At 34.6% G+C, this 25758-nt stretch overlaps 2 protein-coding genes across 2 annotated transcripts; both read left to right on the top strand.

The window, feature by feature from the left end:
• The first annotated feature begins 11762 nt into the window (after positions 1-11762).
• Positions 11763-16174, top strand: mul1 (mitochondrial E3 ubiquitin protein ligase 1). The gene is made up of 5 exons (XM_026199583.1): positions 11763-11832; positions 12174-12309; positions 12393-12480; positions 12628-12748; positions 15224-16174. Exons 2-5 carry the CDS (start codon positions 12190-12192, stop codon positions 15951-15953), a joined length of 1059 nt encoding a protein of 352 aa, XP_026055368.1. The 5' UTR covers positions 11763-11832; positions 12174-12189; the 3' UTR covers positions 15954-16174.
• Positions 16175-20639: 4465 nt separating this feature from the next.
• camk2n1b (calcium/calmodulin-dependent protein kinase II inhibitor 1b) lies at positions 20640-25157 on the top strand. The gene is made up of 2 exons (XM_026200381.1): positions 20640-21142; positions 24067-25157. The coding sequence occupies exons 1-2, from the start codon at positions 20974-20976 to the stop codon at positions 24135-24137; spliced, it is 240 nt and encodes a 79-aa protein (XP_026056166.1). The 5' UTR covers positions 20640-20973; the 3' UTR covers positions 24138-25157.
• The last annotated feature ends 601 nt before the right edge of the window (positions 25158-25758 follow it).

The following is a 25758-nucleotide window of genomic DNA, read 5'->3' as shown; positions in this document are numbered from 1 at the left end:
TATAGTTGCATGGGGGGAAAAAAGCTACTGTACCAGTGCATGCATTCATTTCTATTTTTGTGTCATCATAAGGGTTTAGAACATGTAAATGATGGCATAACTTTTATTTTGGGGTGAAATACTCCTATAACAAACCATAAAGTAGTAATTAATGTGCTTTACATAATGAAACATGTCAATAAATGTTTCTTTCCTACCGAAACCAGCTTACAGCATCCATATTATTCAATTATATGTTGGATGGCTTGCAGCTGATGAGCATTTTCAACGTTCCCCACAGTCTCTGCGTCGCAGGATCTCATTGGGTTGAAGTGTATTGGACATCCGTTCTGATAGGGCAGGTCAGCAGTTATGCATTACATCGAGAAGCATTTCCATCAATCCGATAGACTGCGCAGAGGAGTGGAACTGCTGCTGTCACTCTGAGATTACTTCTGTGTTTGATGGATTGGTTCCTATTCCCAATCAGTCATTACAGAGCTGTTATTGCACGCCAGGGGATTTGTGTGTTGATTTTTGTGTTAGTCTTTCACAGAAAAAAGGTGGAACATATAAAGGACATATTGAAGTGGTTAACTGCTTAGCTGCTGACTATTCTTAATCACTGAACTACTCATGCTTCATCACACTATCTTAAATCCTGGGTTTATTCAAGGTAATTTATAACCTGTGTTAAAGGAATAGTTCCCTCCAAAAAACATTTCCTCACCCTCATGTTATTCCAAACCTGTATGACTTACTTTCCTTTATGGAATATAAAATAAATGGAGAAATATGAAAAGTGTTGTGATGCAGGATAAATATCAGCACTATTTAAGCCGGTTCTGTAATCAGCGGTAAATCTTGACACATGCATGCTTTCACGTGGAGAAGCATTCACTACTCTGAGCCATTGTTCACTGACAAGCTGCGCAAAACCACAATCATATTTTGCGCATGTTTTGCCCAGCTTGTCAGAACATATGCAGGTCACATTATATTGCTATTACTGTAAATAAATAAATAAATACAATTATCATTTATATATTTAAAAAATAACAACAGTTAAAAAAAAATATTTGTTATTTGTTATTAGTAGTTTATTTATTATCTTTTTTTTTTTTATTTCTTACCTTTGATTTGTGGTGAAAGAAAACCTTTTTCGTGAGACTCATAAGCTACACAAGTGCTGGAATATAACAGTAAGTTAAGCAATACACAACTAATCATACACTGCCTCAATGCTAGCCTCATTAAATATTCATGTGCTTTGTGTAGCTGCAGAAAATTTAAGGTGCGGTTGTTGGTTAACTTTAAGAGAAAAAATTTGTCTACCAATTCCAAACACTTCTCTACATTTTCCATATTTGTCTGTAATATATTTCAGAAGAAGACACCCCAATTTACCTCAAATGTGGTTAAATGTTATTAATCTCATAAATATGCTAATTGAATATATATGCTCTTTAGGAGCATGTTTACAAGATCATATTTATTATGAACCACAGTGAATCTTTTATATAAATAATGCCACAGCAGTCTCTGCAAACAAATGTACAGGACACCGAGGAAAAATGAATTAAGACACATCCTAAGATAACATTAACCTTGAGTTAAAAGTGGCACTTGATAAACCTTCCATTAAAGCCTGAGTCCTCACATGCCCTTACCACAAATGGCAAAGTTTCCTGTCCTCACATTTTTCCCTCAAAGGCTGACCCTGAAATCACACAGCTCCCTATGACAAACCCAGCGGCACAAGCAACAACCAACTTTTATGTCTATTTTTAGCCTTTAAAGGGAGCTGTCGCCTATATCTCCAGAGAAGGCCTGAAGGCTAGGTCACTTGTTTCAGTCCATTACGTGTGGAGTATGAAAGGCGAAAGCTATTGGTTTCCTAGAGTGGACAGGGATGAAGCCGTGTAATACGTGCGGCTGCCTTTATGATTTTTGACAGAACGCGAGAGTGGAATGAATCTTGCAGTGACGTATCCAGTGCATCGACCTAAAAGGACGATATAAAGCAGGGCTGTCATTTAAAGAACATGCCTATGACAACTTGAAAACTAATTCATAAGGAGCTTGCCCTGTCTTCACGAGGATTGATGCGCATGGTTCACACTGACGTATCAGGCGTTAGTACTGCACAAGCACCGAACTGATGAATGAAATTGGGAAACATCTGCATGAGGATCGACTCCAGGCCATGTTTTGATTAAATTCCATATCAGTCACAATTTAGTCTATTTCCAAATCCTTTTCTGATCAGACTCTATGAAAGGAAGAGCATTTGTTCAAGCTGTCACGGATCACACATTCTGTCCAGTAACAGAAAATGGGACACCAGCTCCCCGATCCAAGTGAATGCATTATTAAAGCCTTCTGTGTGGCAGAATAGCACCTCATCTGCATATGAAAGAGGAGGGAGTGAGGGAATTAATTAACTGTGTGACTTCTACTAATGAGGAAAAAGGAGATCTGGAAGAAATTAAGACTTTAACTGTGATTTACAAGAGTGGGCTGTAATTCAACAGGCTTATGTAACTACAAGACTTTCGGACAGACAGACTTGTGTCTGGTCTGAAGCAAATGGACAGACATTTCAACTTTATAAAGAGTAAAGACTACATTCAGGGTCATATTTCACCTCAAAATTAAAAGAAAGAAATTATTAAATTATATTTAGATATTACACTTTATATAAAGAAAACACTTTTTAAGGACTATTTTGGGCATTGTAACATTATTTGGGAATATTTATTTAATTAAAAATGTTGAAATTATTTATCTTTTCCAAATAATATTTAAAAATCACTCATTTATGGTAATAAAAACACATATTCTTTATTAAATACTTTGTTTGCCCAAAACAATATATTGAAATTGTGAAGCCAGATCCATAAGATTAATGATTCTCATTAGGCAGTTTTTTTTTTTTTTTTTTTACTGGTTCTTTTAATTGTTTTAATAAAAAAAAATACTGCTTACTGCCAGTTCAAATCAGTCTGAAACACGGTCCCTGTATCATTTACTTTATTAGCAGAGAAATTATTTATTTCATATGTTAGGGGGAAAAAAGAACATTATCTGAAATATTCCAAAATGAACTCGAATTGAATCAAAAACAGAATCAAAAATCAGAATCACATCATATATAGGCTATGTGTGTGTGTGTGTGTGTGTGTGTGTGTTTTATTTGTTTACACGGAGCACATGACTCATAAATTATTTACCAATAAATAAAAGTGCAATTAGATTTCCCAGATGAACCATTGCAGGCTTCTCTTAAAATACAGTAGGGTTAAATGCAACTCAGTGTTTTATCCCGTTTAATTTCTTTAGAGAATTGGGACTGTTTGTGCTGTGCCTGACAATTAACAGCACCCCTCTGGAGTGATGCAGGCATCCATTTCACAGAGAAACCAGGAGGAACATTTGTCTCCGGCGCTCATTAGACTTCTTCATCTGAGCCAACGGAGGAAAATCGCACACAGGCATTATTGCGCCGCCGCCCTCGTGATTGGAGCCGAGAGAAATGTGCTGAATACACCACTGTTTTATTCTGTGAGCACTGAAACATGGTAACTTTTTTTTCGCCTCTTCTGCAGCACGTCGTTTATCACGAGCCATTTCCTCACATGTCCTTTCCACGTGGTGATAATAAACAGCAATACGGTTGCTCTTTATAAACCATTTTCTTCTGTTTCTTTGTCTTAATGGTGCTTTCTAAGACGATCATCACTATTGCTTTTGCTCATAGGTGCAGTTAGAGGTTCATGATCAGGTTCAAATCTTTAACCTTAAGTATTAAACTCATAAATCATCCAACAACATTCATGGAGCACACATGAATGATTCCGCAAATGATTTCTAAACTACCACTCGCCTGGCATATATTAAAATAGATCGAAAGAATAAAAATAATAACCTAAAAAAAGGCCTCAGTAAAAGTAATGCACCAATATTGGAATTCGGACCAATATTAGTTTTTTTATTGCAATGAAAATAAAATAAATAAATAATTTTATATGTTATATATGGAAAAAAGGCCTTAGAAATAGGGATGTGCCATAATTCAAATTTCAAAATGATAATTAAATCAAAAGTTAATGGTAATGCTATGACTGATCACTAATTTTTTTTTTTTTAAATTATGCTAAAAAAAGCAATAAACCAACATTAAAATTGCCATCACTATAATGCTTAAATAGACACTTTTCATGCTGTGACTGATAACTAATAATCAAAATATAAAAAAATAAAATTAATCATTTTAAATCAAACGTCCAGCCAACATGATAATTAAATCATTTTAACCACTTAATTAAACAATTAATAAAATGTTACAACTGAACTTAGGCATCATAAAAACGTTGGATGATGATAAGCAATCTAAGAACATCAAAAATAAGAATGCATACAAATAAATATCCAATAACGACTGATTATGATTTACTGTAATTAGCAACACACTAACCCCTCAGAACACGCCCTGGCACCCATCCACAAGACTCATGGCAGCACAAACAAACACTGACTCCTCATTTAGTTTCTGCAGGACACTAAACTGACGAGTGGTTTTTGTTCTACAGCTCCCTACGGACAGCAGCCATCTAATCAAATCAGCTTCTGCTGTCCTTAATAAGCCAATACAGCGTCATGTACCAAAGGGTTTAGGCAGAACGGAGGAGAAAAGGGTCGATCTCATAGATGTGTGATTTATGGCCGAACACAAGGTGTGTGGACTGCTCGCTGTAAAGAATGAGCTGGCCTGATAAGAGTGAACACTCTCTCCGGCAGACGCTGGAGCCGAGCACTACCTGCAACTAAACACACACATCCAGCACGAATATAAAGCAGCCGCAGAGGGCTGTATCATTTACCACTAAAGAGGTGATTCACTTGTTCTTTTCTCCTCTAGGTACTGCCGTTGCATTATGAAATGGATAAGAGCTGTTATGTAAGAGATATCATTATACATTTTCCCACATATTACAAGGCTACTTTGTAAATAAACAAGAAAAACAGTCTGTTATGACACAAAAAACAACCTAGAAGAACAACATGAGTAATAATACCACAAGATGAATAAGTATTATTGATTACACACACACACATTTGATTTATTTTTAAGTTATTTTTGTATATATATAAAAATTTACAATTACATTTTCAGAATTATAATCATATATTGATGATTTACTTTTAGATATGTATAATTTACATTTATATATTCAGATTTATGACTATATATTTAGATTTACATGTATATATTCAGAATTTACACTTATCTAATCAGATTTATAAATATACTGATTTCCTTATATTTATTCAGACTCCTAACTAGATATTCTGGTTTACATTCTGGTTTATATATTCGGTTTTGAATCTATAAATTCAGATTTATAATTCTGATATTTCTGAGACTGATATAAATTCAGTCTATATATTCAGACTTCTAAGTATATATTTAGATTTATTCGATTTATAGTTTTTTCCTTTATACATACTAGACGCATCCCCCCCCCCCCCACACACACACATACACATATATATGTTATGCATTTATGTGTTTGTTTCAAACTAAGTTGAGTGGCCCAAACTAAGCAACCTGCAAAGTTTTCGATTTTATTAATTTATGGATGGTTTGCTGATGTGGTCTAATAGAGGGTTTCTGTGTTTCTCCCTATTTCTAAATATTAATGCATTGTTTCCCTGAATAAAGCTATGTTTTGATGATGAATAATGCAGCATAATTCTTCCTCTCCATCAGCAGTACATTTGAAATTAAATGGGAAACAAACATTAAGCAGCGCTGCATATTATGACATGAGATGTCCAAGTAGTTGGCCTGATTCAGCCTTTTTTGCATATTCATTATGTAAGGCTACGAATGCAAATGAGGCACTCTGCCGAAGTTTGTAGAAAGCTGAAATTAGTGATGCAGACCAGTGCCAGGATGAATCATTATTCACCTGATGCCTTTGTCTGGTAATCCTTTGAGGTGGCTCAATCACGTCACGGGTCACGATAAATGCCAAAAGTTTCAGGACAGATGATGGACACTGCTCCGATCCTTCAGTTTAGGAATGAAGATTCAAGATTGGTTTCCCTCTAAAGACAAAAAAACACATTATGATTAGCAATGAGCTCTGCAATGATCTCTCATGTCTAATCTTCGCTGTCTTTTGACATTTAATTTTGTCTGACTTCTAATTTCAACTCGGTCATGATGCCTCAGACATTACCGTGCTGATATTTTATATTCTATTCTTTAGTGTGGGATTTTGAACTCCCACGCTCACATTTTCTAAGCAACAGAACCAGACGGCACAAACATGTATTTTTTGATAAATAATAATTTACTAGTAGAGCAGGGATTTTGTGCCACAGTCCAAGACTGAATGATACTGTTTATTTTATTACAACATTTTATTTTGTTATTGATTGAAACAGTATGGAATGTTAGGTTCAAAATCCAGTTATTTTGGAATGTGTCTCAGTCAGAAATCTGCACTGCACTTCAAATGTCTGGGGTTAAGATTTTTTAATGCTTTTTAAAAAGAAGTATTTTATGCTCACCGAGGCTGCATTTCTTTTAGAGCTGAAACAACGAATCGATTTAATCGATTAAAATCGATTATTAAAATAGTTGTCAACTAATTCAGTAATCGATTCGTCGCTAAATAAATTTTATTTGCCATAAGCGGCTCATTTCGTGCATATTTCAAATCTGCGGTGACCAAAGTGTGGCAGTAATGAGCCACCGGAGGTTTTACTCAGCCAGTACAGCAGGTGAAGTAGCGAATAGCCAATAGCTGGCCTCGTTTTATGTCACGTGCTTTCCGAACAGCGTCTCTGCAGCATTCAGCGGGAAGTGGGAGTACTTTACTTTGAGCCTTCAAAATGAAGAGTAACCTGTAAACTCTGCACTACTGAACTGTTTAAGGGGCCGTTCACATATCGTGTCTTTTGCGTGCTCAAGTTCGTTATTTCCTATGTAGGCGCGCAGTATGCACTCTCATAATGGAAGCGACGCGGTCGCGACACGCACGCGGTGCGATGCGCCCGTTTTTCCAGGCGCGTCCACACCGCATCCATTTATCCTTTGCTGAAATTTCCGGGTCTTCATGGAGAGGGTACGTCATGGAGAGAGCACGTCATAGTTACTTAGCAAAGGCAGACGCCTCAGGAGCGCTTCTGCCCGAGCGCTTTGGAAAGAAGGAGAAAGCGGCGCGACTAGCGTTTTCCACGCGTTTTTAGGTGCGATATGTGAACGGCCCCTAAGAATTTTATTTGTGCAGATTCTCCAGTACAAGGTTGTTTGCAAATGTTTAGTCGTAAAAGCTGATAACATTGCTTTTTAACAGTTAACATTTAAAGCTTTACAAACATGTTATGTGATCAGTTTGTCGTTTACCAGTTCATAATTCAGACTTGCAGTCTAATTATGACTGAATGAGAGAGGTAAATGTTTGAGTATATTTAAAATGCACTTCTAAGTATTCACTGCTCTTTTTCACACAGCAGGTTTTTTGTGTGTGTCCCAATTTTTTTTTTTCTGGACAACCTTCTGATGGATTTTACTTTAAATTGTTAGTTCCATTCAGGTTTCATGCCACTGGCACTTTTTTTTCGAAGGATTGTTTACAATTTCACAGCATAAGCTATAAAGCTTTTTCCCAGTAAATAATAAAATACAATGCACTGCAATTTTATTCTGTTTTATCCTTATACTTCGTGAAAATATGTTCTCAAAGATTCCTTAAGCTTTGTTTGGAATGTTAAACTACTTTAGGAGCTCTAAGGACTGCCATGGTGAAAACAATATTTGAAATCTCCTTGTGAATTTTGCTAGAGTATGGGTCAGTGTTTTGATTGCAGAAGAGTTAGACAAAGGATTACTAACATAATAAAACAACTCCAGGTATATTTTTGATGAGGATATGACAATGCAAAATGGTTAAAATCTCTTAAAAATCTATGCTGAATGATAAAGACCCTTTATTAATAATTTACTTGGGGAAAAAATGGAAAAAACTAAAATATAAGTACATAAACCGATTAATCGATTAATCGTAAAAATAATCGACAGATTAATCGATTATCAAAATAATCGTTAGTTGCAGCCCTAATTTCTTTAATCAAAAATACAGGAAGAAATAGTAATATTGTGAAATATTTTGACAATTTAAAAGAAGTGTTTTCTATTTGATTATATTTTTGAAATGTGGGTTATTCCTGTGATGGCAAAGCATCATTAATCCAGTCTTCAGTGTCACATGATCCTTCAGAAATCATTCTGATATGCTGCTTAGGAAGCTTTTCTAATTATAATCAATGTTGAAAACAGTTGATCTGCTTAATATCTTTGTGGAAACCACGTTTCAGGATTCTTTGGTGAACAGACTGTTAGAAATTTATATTTTTTTCTTTCAGTTATTTGAAATAGAAATATTTTGTAACTTTTTATGTCTTTACTGTCACTTTCGATCATCCTTGCTGAATACAATGATCCATTTCTTCCAAAAAACATATTGAAAAGAACAAATACATCAGATTTAATTGCTTTTTGGTCACTTGAGGCTGTATCACTTTCCACAAACCCTTTTTCAGTAAACAGATTTGCAGTGGAAATCAATCATCCATATGCCCTAACTTGCATTGGCAATGTGCATGAAAGCTTAACAGATACCCTGTTCTATTCAGTCTAAAAGATGAATTATCATCCTCCTAGTGAGCCATCAACTTAAAAAAAAAAACTAAGCTGAGACGGAAATGATCTGTCAGTCCTGAGAATTGTAATTAAGATGATAAAACATTGGTGTTCCCATTAAATTAATCTGCCTATTGTGACCATCAAATTAAACAGAGAACCCTCAAAAAAGTCCACACATCATGGAGCATTATGGAGTTCCCAAAAATCACAAGAACCCATCCAAATGTTGTTTTCATGTAAATACTGTACAATCCGTCTGGAAAAGTCCATGTGCAGTAGGCGTTCAGTACATGTATCCCTGCACACCTTCATCGATGTGCTCTACAGCACTAAAACAGACACATCTGGTATCCAGTACTTTCTGTTTGTTGCCCACCCATCCATCTGTCTACACTTTCTCCAGTCTATGCTTGAGTGGGCACTGTGTCTCTTGCACGAGTGTCTTGAGGGCTAAGGAACAGCACACTACACAACACTAATAGTTTGCTCGTTCTCTCAACAAGGTGAGTAATGTAAAAACCCAGGCCCTGGGCGGCACTCGTCCTCCGGTGAGTCAGCTGTTGATGTGGAAAGGGCAGATCTCTCTCGCGTTTCTGGCTTGTGCTTGATGTTCACATTAGCCAGCCATCACGGACCAGCACGGCACTTTTTGGCAGGCAAATAACCTTATCTTGATTAACTGAATTACTCAAGCTTTTGAGGAACTTATTAAAGTTCCGATTGGCCTGACAAACTCGTGAGATTTATTGCGGACCGCTACTCTAATGAAATATTTACAGTTCTTGCACAGCAGCACTTTATTAATGTTCCTTCTGGTTAAAGTTTGCTCTAAAACCCAAACCTAGAATCCAGTAAAATCCTGAATACGTTTAAACAACTGACAAAATATGAAGCCTACAGAACGTACCTTATAATTCAATTAACCTATAAAACGTATAATTCAATTAATCAATATATTGACATATCTTACACCTGACCACCAAACAAATCACTGCCGCTTTAGGACTCAACATACTTTTTTTAGAAAATGTAATATTACTTCGTAAAAACGTAATATACTGTATGTAATGTTTTTCCATTATCATATACAGGAGGTTTTCTTCTTTATAATGAAGGGATGCACAAAAATCATCCCATCAGCATACCAGATTTTTTTCACTGTAAGCTATTCTGGAGCAAAAAAATAAATAAAAAGTTTTTCATTTGTTTTCCATTTCCACTGTGCAGAGCTCATCAGTCATCAAGCAGTTTTAAATGATATGGCTTATAACTACGGTAAATGATGTGCATCAAGTCTGTTTTAAACCCTGTGTTTAATCTTCATTGGTTTACAATGTATTAATACTCTTTTCATCAACAAAGACTGCTTGTTTTTATCTCGTGAATTATTGTGCTTATGAATGAATGGTGCATTTGTGTTGCTGAAGATGAGACTGAAAGTTCTTTATGAATGGATCATTCATTATATAATTGATGAATAGTTTTGTACTGAATCTTTGGTGCTGTCAGTGTTTGTCATGCAAATTCAGACAGAAGTTCATGCTGTTGCTAGCAACTAACGACTTACAATTTATTAATGATGCATCAGTCATGCTGTTTCTTTCATAGTACTGAAACACATATTTGCAATAACTAAATGGCATATTGATGAGGAGATCTTGAATATTAGCTTTTAATTCTATCGTTCTTTGGCTTTCTCTCGGCATGACTCGACACTGCCATCTACAGTTTATCACTGATAAACACATGTAATATTTAAACACAACGACAGCCAAAGACCGACAAATCCATACTAATTACTGAACATAACTTAAACATCAAACTATAACATTTCCATGTCATTCGTTAAAAAATGTTTTCCTAATGAGCCCTACTTGATTACATTTGATATATTTCCCTCCGTCCATAACTAGCTTTTAACTAACGTTAGTTAACCTTAATTAAATGGTGGCTAACACTCAGTATTTTAGCTTAAATACCGAGTTATCAGGTCTTGACTGAAATTTTTAACATAACTTATGTTGCAAAACACTTACAAAGCTACTGTACCACTGAAATGTTAATTTAATTTACCTTTATCTTTACCGTTTGCAGCATTTCGTAGAAGTTGTCGTTTTTTCCTAACTGTTTTCGCGCCTTCGCCTGTAAACGGGGCGGGGCTAGGACTTTACCACAAAGAATCGATTCTTTGATTTGAAAACGTTTGGAATCGAGTGTCAACTTCACTCAGTGAATCGACTCCATGGAAAGACGATTGTTTTTAATTATCGCAGTGACTCGTATCGTTTGAGTCTGTACACCAAAAAACACCCGTTCACTTTGATGACTGTACAATAGCATGTTCCATCATTATACCAGGAGGTGGAGATGCCATTAAGTGTGCAATGAGTGAATCTACGAACCATTCATTCAAGAGAGTCGTTCAAAAATACAGAGTAGTTCTCGACTGATAAACACCACAAATGGCATCTATTTTAAAATAATAGTGTTAAATAATAGGGTAAAATGATCACTGTTGTCTTTTAAACAAGCAGAAAGTGATAGTTTCCAAAAAACTACGATCAGAGATGGAATCAAATCCAAAAATATTGAACCAGACTTATACTGTTCAGACTAGATTAGCCTTCTTTATAACAAAATGTCTTCTTATTTTAAAGAAATGTCTATTTTAAACCCAGGAAATTGAATTCTATATGAAACACTTTCAAAAAATATATATATATATATATATATAAATACTAAAAGCATAACTATAACATAAAAGTCCTACCTACATGTCTGTTGGATTCGGTATTTTTTGCACTTATTCGCTGGGATTTATAAAAAAATAAATAAATCTAAATAAATAAATATATAAAAATATTCAGCCATTGAATACAACTAGTAAAGCAGGACTTTCAAGTTTCTATATTTTTTTCCATTATTTTATCTATTAAAATAGCACTATGTATGCGGGTTAATTTTCTAAATATATTATACAGTTCTAACATGGTCTGATCTTTCATGATCACTTGATCTTTGTAATACATACTTTGATCTGCACGCCTGGAACAGAGACAGTTCGCTGCCGAGGACTTTTATTATGAAGGAGCTTGAGTTGACAGGAGTTGTACTGCAGCACAGCTTTAGTAAAGGTAGTTACTAAACTTTTATTCGGTACATGTTTGTCCTGTTGACCACTATTAGTGTTATTTCAGTTACCATTGTCGTGAGTTTACTTAAATCTAAAACTAAAAGTTTTAAGAGGGCTGGCTTTTTTCGGAAGGCATTGCTAGCCAAGCTAATTTACAGCTGTTATCTGTAAAAACGAAAGAAAAAAAAATCCAACACAATCTGTATTTAAAATGTAAATACAAATATTTAACCTTTTGAAAAATGACTTGTTAATGAGCTATGAGTGGGTATGTTGTTGACACCAAACTTGGAGAAGTTATTTTTTTTTCTATTATTATTATGAGATTGTTTTCATACTCAGCTGGTCAGACTGCAGAATGGAGACCAGTGGCAAACCCTCTACAGCACAGATTGTGTTTCTGGCCACTAGCTCGGCTCTGACTGCTGTCTTATACACCATATACAAGAAGAAGTCTATCCATGTAGCCAGATTAAGGGTAACCAGACACCCCTGGTGCATTTCTTTGAATAACACTATCACTAGAAGAATTAAATCATACTTAAGCCTGTTGTTTAACAGGAAGCCAAGAAGATGCCATTAAATCCAGATCTCAAAGCGATCCTCGATGAAGCTCCAGGAAAATGTGTTCCTTATGCAGTTATTGAAGGTATGGCTTCTAAAGTAAAGTGTCATAAAGTGATGCACTTTGCTGATGTAGATACAATAATGATCCACTGGAAAATATTTAGAGAGAAAAAATGGGATTTAATTGGTGTTCATATTGTAATATTTTTTATTCATGCTGTTTCTTTAGGTGTTGTGCGCTCAGTGAAGGAGACGTTGAACAGTCAGTTTGTAGGCAACTGTAAAGGGGTCATCGAGAGGTTAACCCTAAAAGAGAAGAAGATGGTGTGGAATCGAACAACACATATATGGTACATGTTTATAATGTATATAATTTATACACTATACTATGGGTATTGTCCATTACATTATCAGTTCTTTATATATATATATATATATATATATATATATATATATTAGTGCTGTCAATCGATTAAAAAAAATTAACTAATTAATCGCACAATTTTTTAAAATTAATCGCGATTAATCGCAATTAAAAGACTGAAACTTTTTGGATATGTAAATGTAAAATGTAAATAATTAATGTAAACTCAAGACAAAGAAACTATTTAAATTCAAAATATGATTGTTTATTGGAATTTTTGTTTAACTTGTAACACAGATTTTCTCATGTAAACAACATACCTGCAATAAACCATCAATATCCTCCAAATTAACTGTTGGCTTGAAAGCCATATTTATTCCAGAGATAAAAACACAGGCATGTAAGTACCATTTGAATTTCAAAACAATCAATGCCAATAAAAAACAAAAATGATTTCCATGTTGAATTCTAAGTGGACTGCAAAAAAAATTCCAAAGTATAGTCATTGCCAGTGCTTTAAGTGGGCCGGTACGCACTGGTACTCAGTACCGCCACTTCCAAATATAGCTCTTGAGCGTACCGCCACCTCTCCATGCGCCCAGAACGTGCTTGTAGCGTACCGGTACGCTCATTTGGACATCTGTTTAAATAGAGGTTTTAATCTTTTACCTGCACCGCCGATTTTCAGAGCGCCCTTCACAATGCAAGCTTCCTAATTCATCCCACCCAGGGCAGAAACTACATTACCCATTCACCCTTAAGTTATACAAGTGAATAGCGCATGTGTCGCTTTTCCCACTGTTAAGTGTCAACAACTCAACGTGGCCGGAGAAGGTGTGTGAAACTCGTTGTGAGTTATACTAAAGCAAAATCTTGAGTATTTATTGTCTGATAAACATTAAAAACTGTCTGCGGATGTTGAGTCGTCCTGCAGCCCCCGCTGGCTGTTCATTGGCTGCAGCATCTTTTTTTCTAAGTTCTAAAAAAATACCGTAGACGGCAAGGCACAAATTTAGATATTCATTTATCTAATTAATCTATAGCCTGTGCACAAAGACAATATGATCTTTTTGTCCCCTTTTTGTTTTAAAGCTTGATGAAGAGAGAGAGCGCAAGTTGCTGCAGCTGCGAGGAGGACAGTGATGCACGCGCACAGGAGTGATTGACAGTTCGCGGCACTGTGTACAAAAAATACTCCGCTACACAATTATTTCGTTATTTTCGTTTAAGCTTATTAACGTTAGCGTTACAGAAAGGTCTGATTTACGCACTGTTACAGTCATTGTTTTTTTGTTTTTTTTAAACAATGACATTTGAGTTCATGATTTTAATGTTGCTGTTTCTTGTGGCAGACTAAATGAAGAGTAATGTTTCTTGTGGCAGACTGAAGAGTAATCCGGCAGAGTTTTATACTGAAACTTTCCGTCTAAAAGTCCTTCCTTGGTCTTATCCATATTTCTTTGCACGTTGAACACACATAGGCCACAACTGGAAATAAAAAAAACTGCAACCGCGTTAATTGCGTTATTTTTTTTTAACGCGTTAAATATTTCTAATTAATCGAATGCGTTAACGCGCTAATTTTGACAGCACTAATATATATATATATATATATATATATATATATATATATATATATATATATATATATATATATATATATATATATATATATTCATTCAGCTCTAAAGAAATTCATACATGGCCACAATTTGTATTTGACTAAAAAAAATTCACTCGTCTAGGTATAATATCAGAAGGTTTTAAGGTAGTTTAAACATAAATAAAATGAAGTTAAAGTTTATTTCAAGTTCTAGGTTTATTTATGTTGTTTCTAATCATTATAATTATTTATTATTTAGTGTTAATGTAACATCTCTTCTAACATTTAGTTTTTCATAATTACATTTTATAAAAAATTTTTATAATATTACACATTATTTGAACTTTTAATTGTATTTAAATATTGTAATAATTTAATAATTTCTAAATATTTAGTTTCAATAATTATACTTGTAAAACTGTGTTTTACATATTTAAATATAATTAATATTTAAATAAATATTATATTTTAAAGATTCTTTTTTTTTTAAATGTGTAAAATATTTCATTTTAATTACTTATACTCTATTAAAAGTTTTATACCTGTCATATAATTAATCAAATTTAATTTTATATGTATGTATATGTGTGCGTGTGTGTGCTTAAATAATATACTTTTAAATATTTGTTTTAATATAACATTATATTTATGATAATATATAGTTTAATAATTCTTCTTTATTTACATTTTATTTAACACTTTATTAAATAAGACTTTCCCATTTATTTAAATATATTGAATGTTTACAACATTTTATGTATCCCTATGCAGCATCAGTGATTTATAATAAAAAATAATATTCTCAGTGGGAATAACTGTATATACCTTATTTAATCTGCTATTGCATCTTTCTTTTAGGAATGATTGTGAAAAGGTCATCCACCAACGCACCAACACCATGCCCTTTGACCTCGCCCCACATGATGCCACCGTTCCCACAACAGTGCGAGTGGTCGGTCCACTCGATGCAGCCGAATTGGATCTGGAGACCACCTATGAGAACTTTCATCCCTCCCAGCAGTCTCTGACCAACGTCGTCAGCCACTTCATCAGCGGCGAGCGCCCGCAGGGCATCCAGGAGACAGAAGAAATGCTGCGTCTGGGTGCCAGTATGACGGGGGTAGGGGAGCTGGTCCTGGACAACAACCTGGTTCGTCTTCAACCCCCTAAACAGGGCCTGCGGTACTTCCTCAGCCGGCTTGACTATGACACGCTCCTGAACAAGCAAGAGGGTCACCTGCGGATCTGGAGGCTGTTGACGGTGCTGTTTGGCTTGACTGCCTGCGCCACACTATTCTACCTGCTGTGGCGGCAGTATGTGCTGCGAAAGGAGCGGAGGAAAGAGCGCAGCCTGCTGGACGAGTACAGGAAGTGGCAGAGCAACCGCTTGCAGGAGCTCCATCTGGCTGAGGAGGATTTGTCTCCTACTTCATGCACGGTATGCCTGAACCGTGAACGCTCGTGCGTGTTTCTGGAGTGTGGTCACGTGTGTGCCTGTGAGGAGTGCTATAGGGCCCTTCCCAAACCGAAGAAATGTCCCATATGCAGGGCTACAATAGACAGGATTGTGCCTCTGTATAACAGTTAGAGGCCTGATTATAATTACGTAGTATGCAATTACTTTGTAATGAGGCACTTTGGGTGTGAGCAGAGCGTTTCATGTCATGCAATATCAAAAATATCATGCAAATACTCTGCAGTAAAAACATTCTCCCAGTTTGTTTTCTATTGATTGATCACACTGTTGGAAATTGTTTTCACCACTTGTGCCTGTGTGAACTTTGTAAAAAAATTCTTAAATAAAAATTTTTTTGCATTTCAATAGTGAATGCTTTATAGGAATACACTTAGTCATGATGAATATGCTGCAAAACTTAAAATAGGCTTTATTTTCTTTGTGCAAAATAAAATGTTGTTAAATATTTATTTGCTCATTAACTTGATGGTTTGTGGTGCCCTTTCATTATTTTTATTTTTCATTTTTTTTTTTTTTTTTTTTTTATTATTTTGTAAGAGGACTGTGGGCGTTTTTTTTTTCATACATTAAAACTCATTTAATGAATTATTAAATGGGAATCTCTAAATGCCAGGGTAAATTCAACCAAATAATTTTGTTCTTTTTTCTTCAGTATGAAAATGTTTGTTTTATATTAGTTAATTTACAAAAATATTACAACAGATTGAAAATAATAAAGAACCTTTGTTCTGTAATGGATCAGCTCATGTGATGTATTATGAATTTGCAAACAATTGACGTTCGTTTCAATGAAGCAGCTGTGTAAATGTTAGAGCAACATTTCTTTCTTCCAGAAGAATAACTAATATATACTTGATTTGGAAAGGAAATAGTGATGTCTTAAAAGTCTGCACAGTAGCAAAAGTCTGTAAAGCCAAAATTATACTACTTAATATTTAGAAATATATCAACTAAATGTTTCCTAATTAATCTTGAAGGGCCACAATGAAGGGGGTAGCTCATTTTTTGGAGTTCAAACCTACCACCTTTCAGTTTTGTAACCATATCTTTAATCACTAAAGTACACTGGAAACAATTGAGAAGTGAGAGGATTGGAGCAGCGGCACACAGGTGATATGCATTAGTGTGGATGGAGAGGGAGCAGATACTAAGTGTTACCTTACGAAAAAAAAAAGATCAGTCATTTTAGATGATAAAAGAAGCAAATACAGTATCTCTCACCCAATGCCGTCGCAACAACTGCACTTTTTCTTGAAAATTGTACCATACGGTCTCCAGATGTTTTGCAGCAAGTCAATGAACCCTTGAACAGCTTTTTGTCGACAACTGAGAAAATGAAGAAGGTGAATCACACAACAGATGTCTGGTAAATGTTCTAAATATGTATAAAATTATGACTTAAAGTATTGATATTATATTTAATGATTATGAATGGCCTGTACGGTACATGGAATCAGTTAACTTTTAGTTTACTAAACAGTCTTTAGTTACTAACTACATGTTCGTGATATGAATATATAAATGTGTAATACATACAAGTGTAATACTGTGTTGTGCCTGACTTATTAACCAGATACATATATATTTCCTATTAATTACTTAACTTTTTTCACAGTTTTGCAGTAAAACAAATTTCGTCACCCTCAATCCACAATCAGACACAAGAAAGTCATTCACTTCCTTCAATGTGAAACACATGCCATTACTGAAAAGTAGACTGATCTCACTCTCGTGTAATGGACCAGTTAAAGCTAATAAAATTATTTCAAAGTATAATGATGATAAAAACAGTGATTTAGTTCATAATGAAACTACCGTTCAGTAAGATTTTAAATAATACAAATTTTATTCAGCAGGGAGGCATTAAAATAAAGTAAAAATTTAGATTTTAAAGGGACAATAAGTAACTTTTTAGGTATTTTATTATCTAAAATCAATATTTTTATTCATAAATATGCCCTCAATGGTGTACAAATACCTATGCCAATGTTTAAACTAATCCTCGTAAATGAAGAATTTATTATCTTTATATACATGGGACGGGTAGGTCGACGGAGGCTTCCATGTAGTTCCGCCATCTTGCAAAACTATAATAGCAGAGAGGGACAAAAAGTACTAAGCCAACGCGTTTCCACAGCACGTTTTCGGTCAGAGCCAGAAACGCAGGTGCAGAGCAGTGATAGGCGCTTGAAACTGCACCGGCAAGTTTAAAAGTCTGGATTGCATTCTTATTATATGGACCATACATATGCCGCGCCACAGGAGAAGAAAACATCGTCGCCAAAACAGTAAAAAATAGAACGTAAAAGGAAACGTGACCGTAGATTACAGAAAACAAGAGTTAATGTCGGGGAAGCTTTTTCTAGGTGGAAAGAGCTAATGCTTGATAAAGATTTCAAAAGAGACGCTGAAGTGGCCAGTTTTCTTCTCGACAGGTAAGTCAGTGTTACAGTCTATATTATAATATTTTTTTTTATATCTAACAATGCACATTATTCAGAAAATATAACGAATAAAGAAGACATAACTACTAATTACAATATTTCATGTTTTCCACAGTCAGTAATTCATACTGTAACATTCGTTTGTTAGTTGTCATGTTGCTGTTTGTTTGAAATAACACACCTGTTCACCTGAAGGAAAACTCGAAGAAGTGCTATTAGAAGACATCCCGTCAAAGTTTTTTGGTACATATCGCCTACCGTAGATGCAACGCGCATTTGAAAAAGCGAGGCGCTGGAGAGCAAAATTAGTTTGAATGCAAAATACAATTTCACCACTAGATGGGAGTAATTCCTACTTAGTGTCCCTTTAAAAAAATATATATATGTTACAAAATAATTATATTTCATGTTTTATTTTAAAAATATATCACGGTTTCCAAAAAGATATTATAGAGTAATTGTTTTTAACATGGATAATTATAATAAATGTTTTTTGAGCAGCAAATCAACATATCAGAATGATTTCTGAAGGATCATGTAATGCTAAAAATTAAACTTTGCATCACAGGAATTAAAATATGTTCAGATAGTAAACACAAATTTTTGGTCTACTGTATATACTAATAGCTATATAAGTGCATTTTAAAAATGTTCCAACTTTGTAGTAAATTGCTTATTTCTGCTCTGCTTGTTTGTTGCTGCTATATGGCTTTTGACAGCTTGAACATCTGGGAAATAATTCTTTCAAAATGATGTATTTTGCCAGCTTGACTGGTGTAGGCAACATGGTGCAAGACCTGGTTTGTGCTCCACTGTCTAAATTGCAGTTAAAAACTATTGCTTTGATATTATCTATGTACTGTATATTTTACAAACAATATTATGAAACGTAAACAATTAAAGAACATGCACATTTCTTTAGTTTGCATTAATTGCACATAAAATAAGAGTACAACTGTATCAGACCGATAGATGGAGCTAAACCCCTTTCTGTCTTTACCTTTAATCTAAGAGGATCACTATGGGTTGGTTAGTACTGAGGTAACCATCAACATAATGCCTTAAACTATTAAAACCATCAGAAATCTTCAAAAAAAAACTCTAGCTTGAGTAAAGCTACAGATGAAATCATATAAGCCACTAATGATTTAAGTCCAGATTGTATAGACATACAATATATGAAAGCACATGAATCATATTATAGGCCTACAATATAACAGAATATTATTATGAATATGAATTTAAATTAACATTAGTATTATATAATGGTAGGTAATGTTCTTAATGAAAGTGTTACAGAGGAAATCAAGTTTTTTTATTAAAGACTGCGTAAAAATGTTACAGTAAAAACATAAACTGGTTAACTGTATAGCTTATATAAAAAATATATTTTATTTGTAATTTTATTGTAAACGTAAAAAATGTTTTGGAAGGAAAATGCATTAATTTTAATTTTAAGATTTTTAGCTCAATTAATATATCAATTCCTGTAATCCTGTAAAAAAAAATAATCATTGTATTTTTATGCTAAACCTCTGGTGAACACATAGACTTTTTTATATTTGACAGTAGCTACATTATCTGTCTATAAGAGTTTTGCTTAAAGGCACAATTGTGGTTAGATTATGAATTTCAAGGAATAATTCACTCAAAAGTAACAATATTATAAAACGTTACTCGATCTCAGGCTAGTCTAAGACAAGTATGTTTCTTCATCGGAACAGATCTGGAGAAATTTAGAATTGCATTACTCTCTCACCAATGGATCCTCTGCAGTGAATGGGTGCCGTTAGAATCAGAGTCCAAACAGCTGATAAAAACATCACAGTAATCCACAAGTAATTCACACCACTCCAGTCCATCAATTAACATATTGTGAAGTTTAAAGCTGCATGTGTTGTTGCTAAAATACAAGTCCTTGTTCCATAATATTGTTTTCTGGACTATTGTGATGTTTTCATTAGCCGTTTGGACTCTCATTCTGACGGCACCCATTCACTGCAGAGGACCCATTGCTGAGCAAGTGATCTAATGATTTTTAGAAATTTCTCTAAATCTGTTTTGATAAGGGAACTTATCTTAGATGGCCCTGGCCTTGCATGAAGGAGAGCAATTTGTTTCATTCTTGGGTGAACTACTGTGGGATTCGATCCCACAACATAAACCCATGCCACCCATATTAATGTTCTAAATGGTTAAGAAAAATGATGACACGGCATGAATCAACCCTAAATGTATTCAAAGTCAAACCATCTTACACCACTAAGCCACAGTACCCATGTGCAAAAGGAGGAATGTAACAAGCGTCTGTGTGCTAGTGATGGTAAATCACGAATCAACCCCAGTGGGATTCAAACCCACATCCTTTTGGATATCTTTAACCACTAAGCCACAGCACCCAGGTTCCGCAGGCAGCAGAGTGAGGTGGAGGAGGGGGGTGGAGTGACGTATCTCTGCTCTCTCTGAGGATCCCTGTGTATGTTTTTGCATCGCGCTCCTGTTTTGCATCTACATCAGTTTTTCCGAGTAACTCCTGCTCATCGCCTGTAAGTAACGACAGGGAAAGTGAAAGTGTCTCCCGTAGTATGAAGGTAAAGCACAGCTGCATCAGATCGCGACAGTGAGGATCTCGCTCGTTAGTTATCGATTCTTCCCGTTCCTCTTCATCGATTATTGTGACCGGGATCATGTCAGAAGTGCTGCCTTACGAAGAGAACATCTCTCATTATGGCGATGATGGAGATGAAGAGCAGATATCCCTCACCTGTCGTCTGCAGAACAACAGCAGTAACTTCTTCAGTTCTGGGCAGAACAAACGAGCTCCGAAACTCGGGCAGATCGGACGCAGCAAGAGAGGTGGGACACGTTGTTTCGTTGGTGAAATAAAACTAGGAGTCGGTTTTCTAGTCTTAAAACATGTATTAATGTTGTCATATTCAGCAAACTAAAAATACCTAATAAATGAGTCGAACGAATACATTATTCTTACTATTACCTTTGATGTGACACCGATTCCTTGAATATGCAAATGATGGCATCACGTGATGATGTCAGCATGATGCGTTTGCTTTTGCCTGCTTGTGAGTTCATACGAGTTTTCATCTCATGGCAAATTGTTTAGTTTTCTAGTTAAAAGATGGATAATTGACTAAAAGAAATTTTGTTTTCGTAAAGTAGAAAATATAAACATATTTTAAGAACAGCTCATTTTAGGTGCTGTAAAAGTTATTTCCATAACACATAATTTAGAATTCTCTAAAAAAAATAAAACAATATTTTTGTGGAAGGGATGTAATTCATTATTTACTGATAATGTTGTATAAAATCAGTAATAATCAGTGAAATTTCACATATTCACTGGCGCATAAAACAAACAAACAAACAAACAAAAACAAAAACAACATGCTGGTTTGCTGGGGTTTTTTTTTTTGATAAAGTATTTAATTTATTTGATTTCCTTCTTTAAAATTAATTTTACTTTTATATTGTTTTTATTTCACAGATAAAAAAAATAAACAAACAATAAATGTGACCCTAAATTACAAAACCAGTTTTATTTGGACAATATTTGGACGAGATACTGTATTTGAAAATCTGGAATCTGAGGGAGCAAAAAATAAATAAAAATAATAATAAATAAATTCTAAATATTGAGGAAATCGCCTTTAAAGTTGTCCAAATGAAATCCTTAGCAATGCATATTACTAATAAAAAATTACATTTTGATATATCTACAGTCGAAAATTTTCAAAATATCTTCATGGAACATGATCTTTACTTAATATCCTAATGATTTTTGGCATACAAGAAAAATCTATAATTTTGACCCCTACAATGTATTGTTGGCGATTGCTACAAATATATCCATGCAACACAAGACTGTTTTTTTTTTTTAATAAAGCTGGGTTCTTGTCACCATGTAATGTTTTGCAGTCCAATTAAAAGTTTTTTAAATGTTTAAAGTTGAAATATTATGTTTAATGTATAAGTCCATTCAGTATTATCAGGCCATACCAAGCAACATACTTAGAATTAGAAAATGTATATTTAAATAAATGAATTATTTAATGTCATTGTTTTATTTACATTATATCAGTTTCATCCATTATATATATATTATATATATATATATATATATATATTAGTGCTGTCAATCGATTAAAAAAAATTAACTAATTAATCGCACAATTTTTTAAAATTAATCGCGATTAATCGCGATTAATCGCAATTAAAAGACTGAAACTTTTTGGATATGTAAATGTAAAATGTAAATAATTAATGTAAACTCAAGACAAAGCAACTATTTAAATTAAAAATATGATTGTTTATTGGAATTTTTGTTTAACTTGTAACACAGATTTTCTCATGTAAACAACATACCTGCAATAAACCATCAATATCCTCCAAATTAACTGTTGGCTTGAAAGCCATATTTATTACAGAAATAAAAACACAGGCATGTAAATACCATTTGAATTTCAAAACAATCAATGCCAATAAAACACAAAAATGATTTCCATGTTGAATTCTAAGTGGACTGCAAAAAAATTCCAAAGTATAGTCATTGCCAGTGCTTTAAGTGGGCCAGTATGCACAGGTACTCAGTACCGCCACTTCCAAATATAGCTCTTGAGCGTACCACTACCTCTCCGTGCGCCCAGAACGTGCTTGTAGCGTACCGGTACGCTCATTTGGACATCTGTTTTAATAGAGGTTTTAATCTTTTACCTGCACTTCCGATTTTCAGAGCGCCCTTCACAATGCAAGCTTCCTAATTCATCCCACCCAGAGCAGAAACTACATTACCCATTCACCCTTAAATAATACAAGTGAATAGCGCATGTGTCGCTTTTCCCACTGTTAAGTGTCAACAACTCAACGTGGCCGGAGAAGGTGTGTGAAACTCGTTGTGAGTTAAACTAAAGCAAAATCTTGAGTATTTTTTGTCTGATAAACATTAAAAACTGTCTGCGGAGGTTGAGTCATCCTGCAGCCAGCCCCCGCTGGCTGTTCATTGGCTGCAGCATCTTTTTTCTAAGTTCTAAAAAAATACCGTAGACGGCAAGGCACAAATTTAGATATTCATTTATCTAATTAATCTATAGCCTATGCACAAAGACAATATGATCTTTTTGTCCCCTTTTTGTTTTAAAGCTTGATGAAGAGAGAGAGCGCAAGTTGCTGCAGCTGAGGAGGACAGTGATGCACGCGCACAGGAGTGATTGACAGTTCGCGGCACTGTGTACAAAAAATACTCCGCTACACAATTATTTCTTTATTTTCGTTTAAGCTTATTAACGTTAGCGTTACAGAAAGGTCTGATTTACGCACTGTTACAGTCATACAGTCATAATGTTTCTTGTGGCAGACTGAAGAGTAATCCGGCAGAGTTTTATACTGAAACTTTCCGTCTAAAAGTCCTTCCTTGGTCTTATCCATATCTCTTTGCACGTTGAACATACATAGGCCACAACTGGAAATAAAAAAAACTCCAACCGCGTTAATTGCGTTATTTTATTTTAACGCGTTAAATATTTCAAATTAATCGAATGCGTTAACGCGCTAATTTTGACAGCACTAATATATATATATATATATATATATATATATATATATATATATATATATATATATATATATAGAATGTTTTTTTTTTACATTTATTTGATTTATTTTTTGCAGTCTTCAGAGACTGACTGTCAAATTCTTGTCCTGAAGTCTTGTCATTTCTTCCAGTGCCTCACGTTTGACCCCAGTGCCCCGTGTGATTTCTCTTTCAGTTGTCATAGAAGATGACAGAATTGATGAAGTCCTGAACAACACAGCAGAAAAGTCATCGGCGGGAGTGTAACGCACAAGGACGTTGTTAAAACTGCAGAAAATCGTGGGTTCTGTGCATTCTGCATCGAAAGCACTTTGCAGTCCCTCTCAGTATGGGTTGAATTACACGCTGCGACAGCAGGCGAGGAGAACGTCCTGCTGCGGGCATCCAAACGGAGGAAGCGGGGGTCTGTCTGCTTTCTCTCTTTAAGGGCATGTTTCATATCCCTTCTTATAAAGTGACATCCTACACTGGACACACAAGTCCTACGTTGTTTAATACATGTGGAGTTGGTCTGTAGTGGTCCAGATTCAGTTTATATTGTGAGAGGAATGCATTGATGTCACAAGCACAAATCTGTCAACTTTTGTCCTTTATTTTGCTGAGACTGAGCACTTCATTTCTACATACCTTTTTGTGCACAGTGAAAGTGTTTTTCACTTGAAATATCTTAATTATGATCTCTTGGATACATTTATTGTTCTTTTGCCGAGACGACAGAATAAGCAAATGTGTTTTTTTTATGGGATGAGAAAGGAAAGGCTACTTTTTTAAATCACTCATGTTGCATATTGTAATATTTTGATGTGGCTGCAAACTGCCTGCTTAGTCCGAGTTCAAAAGCTTATTTTTATATCAAAGAGCTATTTCTGAGAAAGAAAAAAAGGCTTATTTGAGTTGTGACAAACGTGGTTGTCACAACTCTCAGATAAATGGATTTTGATCACTTCTGTGCCAAGATTTAGCAAAATATGCCAGTTGACTTGTGTTTCTGTTCACTCGAGTAATGTGAAGTTTTCCAGGCCTGCCTCTCATTTATGGTTCAGGGCTTTTTTTAACTGCCTTTTTTTTCTTTTTCTTTTTTGCATGAGACAGGCACAAACGCCTCTTTCTGTGGCAGTGAATTATTAATATATTTACAGTGATGTTGCTCTGAATGACAAACCTCAGACTCTTGAATATTGTGTATGTTGCACTTCTCTATACTGTTAAACAGGGCTATATTTGCAATGAAATGTATCACCAATAAAATGTGATTATATAACAGAATTCCCTCACTCTTACTGTACACTATGTGAAATGTCTTCCCTTTGTTGACGATGAAGCTTCGGTCTTGAATTCCTCTTCTTTCAGTTATAAGGTGGAGCTTTTTTAAAACAAATGCTTTCTTATTAAAACAGGCCTGTCCGGATATAACAGTCTTAGTTGTTGATTCAGTAATGAGAAATGTATTTTAGTTGCTTAACCCAAAACATGTTCTTCAGTCTCTTAAAAAATAAATAAATAAATCTGTGTAAAATAGTTTAACAATTTCAATATTGTTCCTAAAATGAATTAACAATGCTTAAAACATGCTGATGATGCTGATTCTGATGAGCTTAACAGTTGAAATAAATCACATTTTTGTACAGAAGAATTAATGTATACTACCATTTAAAAGTTTGAGTTTTTTCTTTCAGTGAGGACACATTAAATTGATCGACTGGGACAGTAAAGTCAACAAAAGATTTCAATTTCAAATCAATTCTATTCTTTAGAATTCATCAGATAACCCTGAAGAAAAACATCTCCTGGTTTGCACAAGAATATTAAGCAACTCGACTGCTTTCCACATTGATAATAATTAAAAAATGAGAATTTCATGAGCCAC

The sequence above is a fragment of the Carassius auratus genome, chromosome 23 (assembly GCF_003368295.1).
Source record: "Carassius auratus strain Wakin chromosome 23, ASM336829v1, whole genome shotgun sequence".
Taxonomy (NCBI): domain Eukaryota; kingdom Metazoa; phylum Chordata; class Actinopteri; order Cypriniformes; family Cyprinidae; genus Carassius; species Carassius auratus.
Note: the sequence above shows the minus strand (reverse complement) of the source record. Positions and strands in the feature narration are given on the sequence as shown.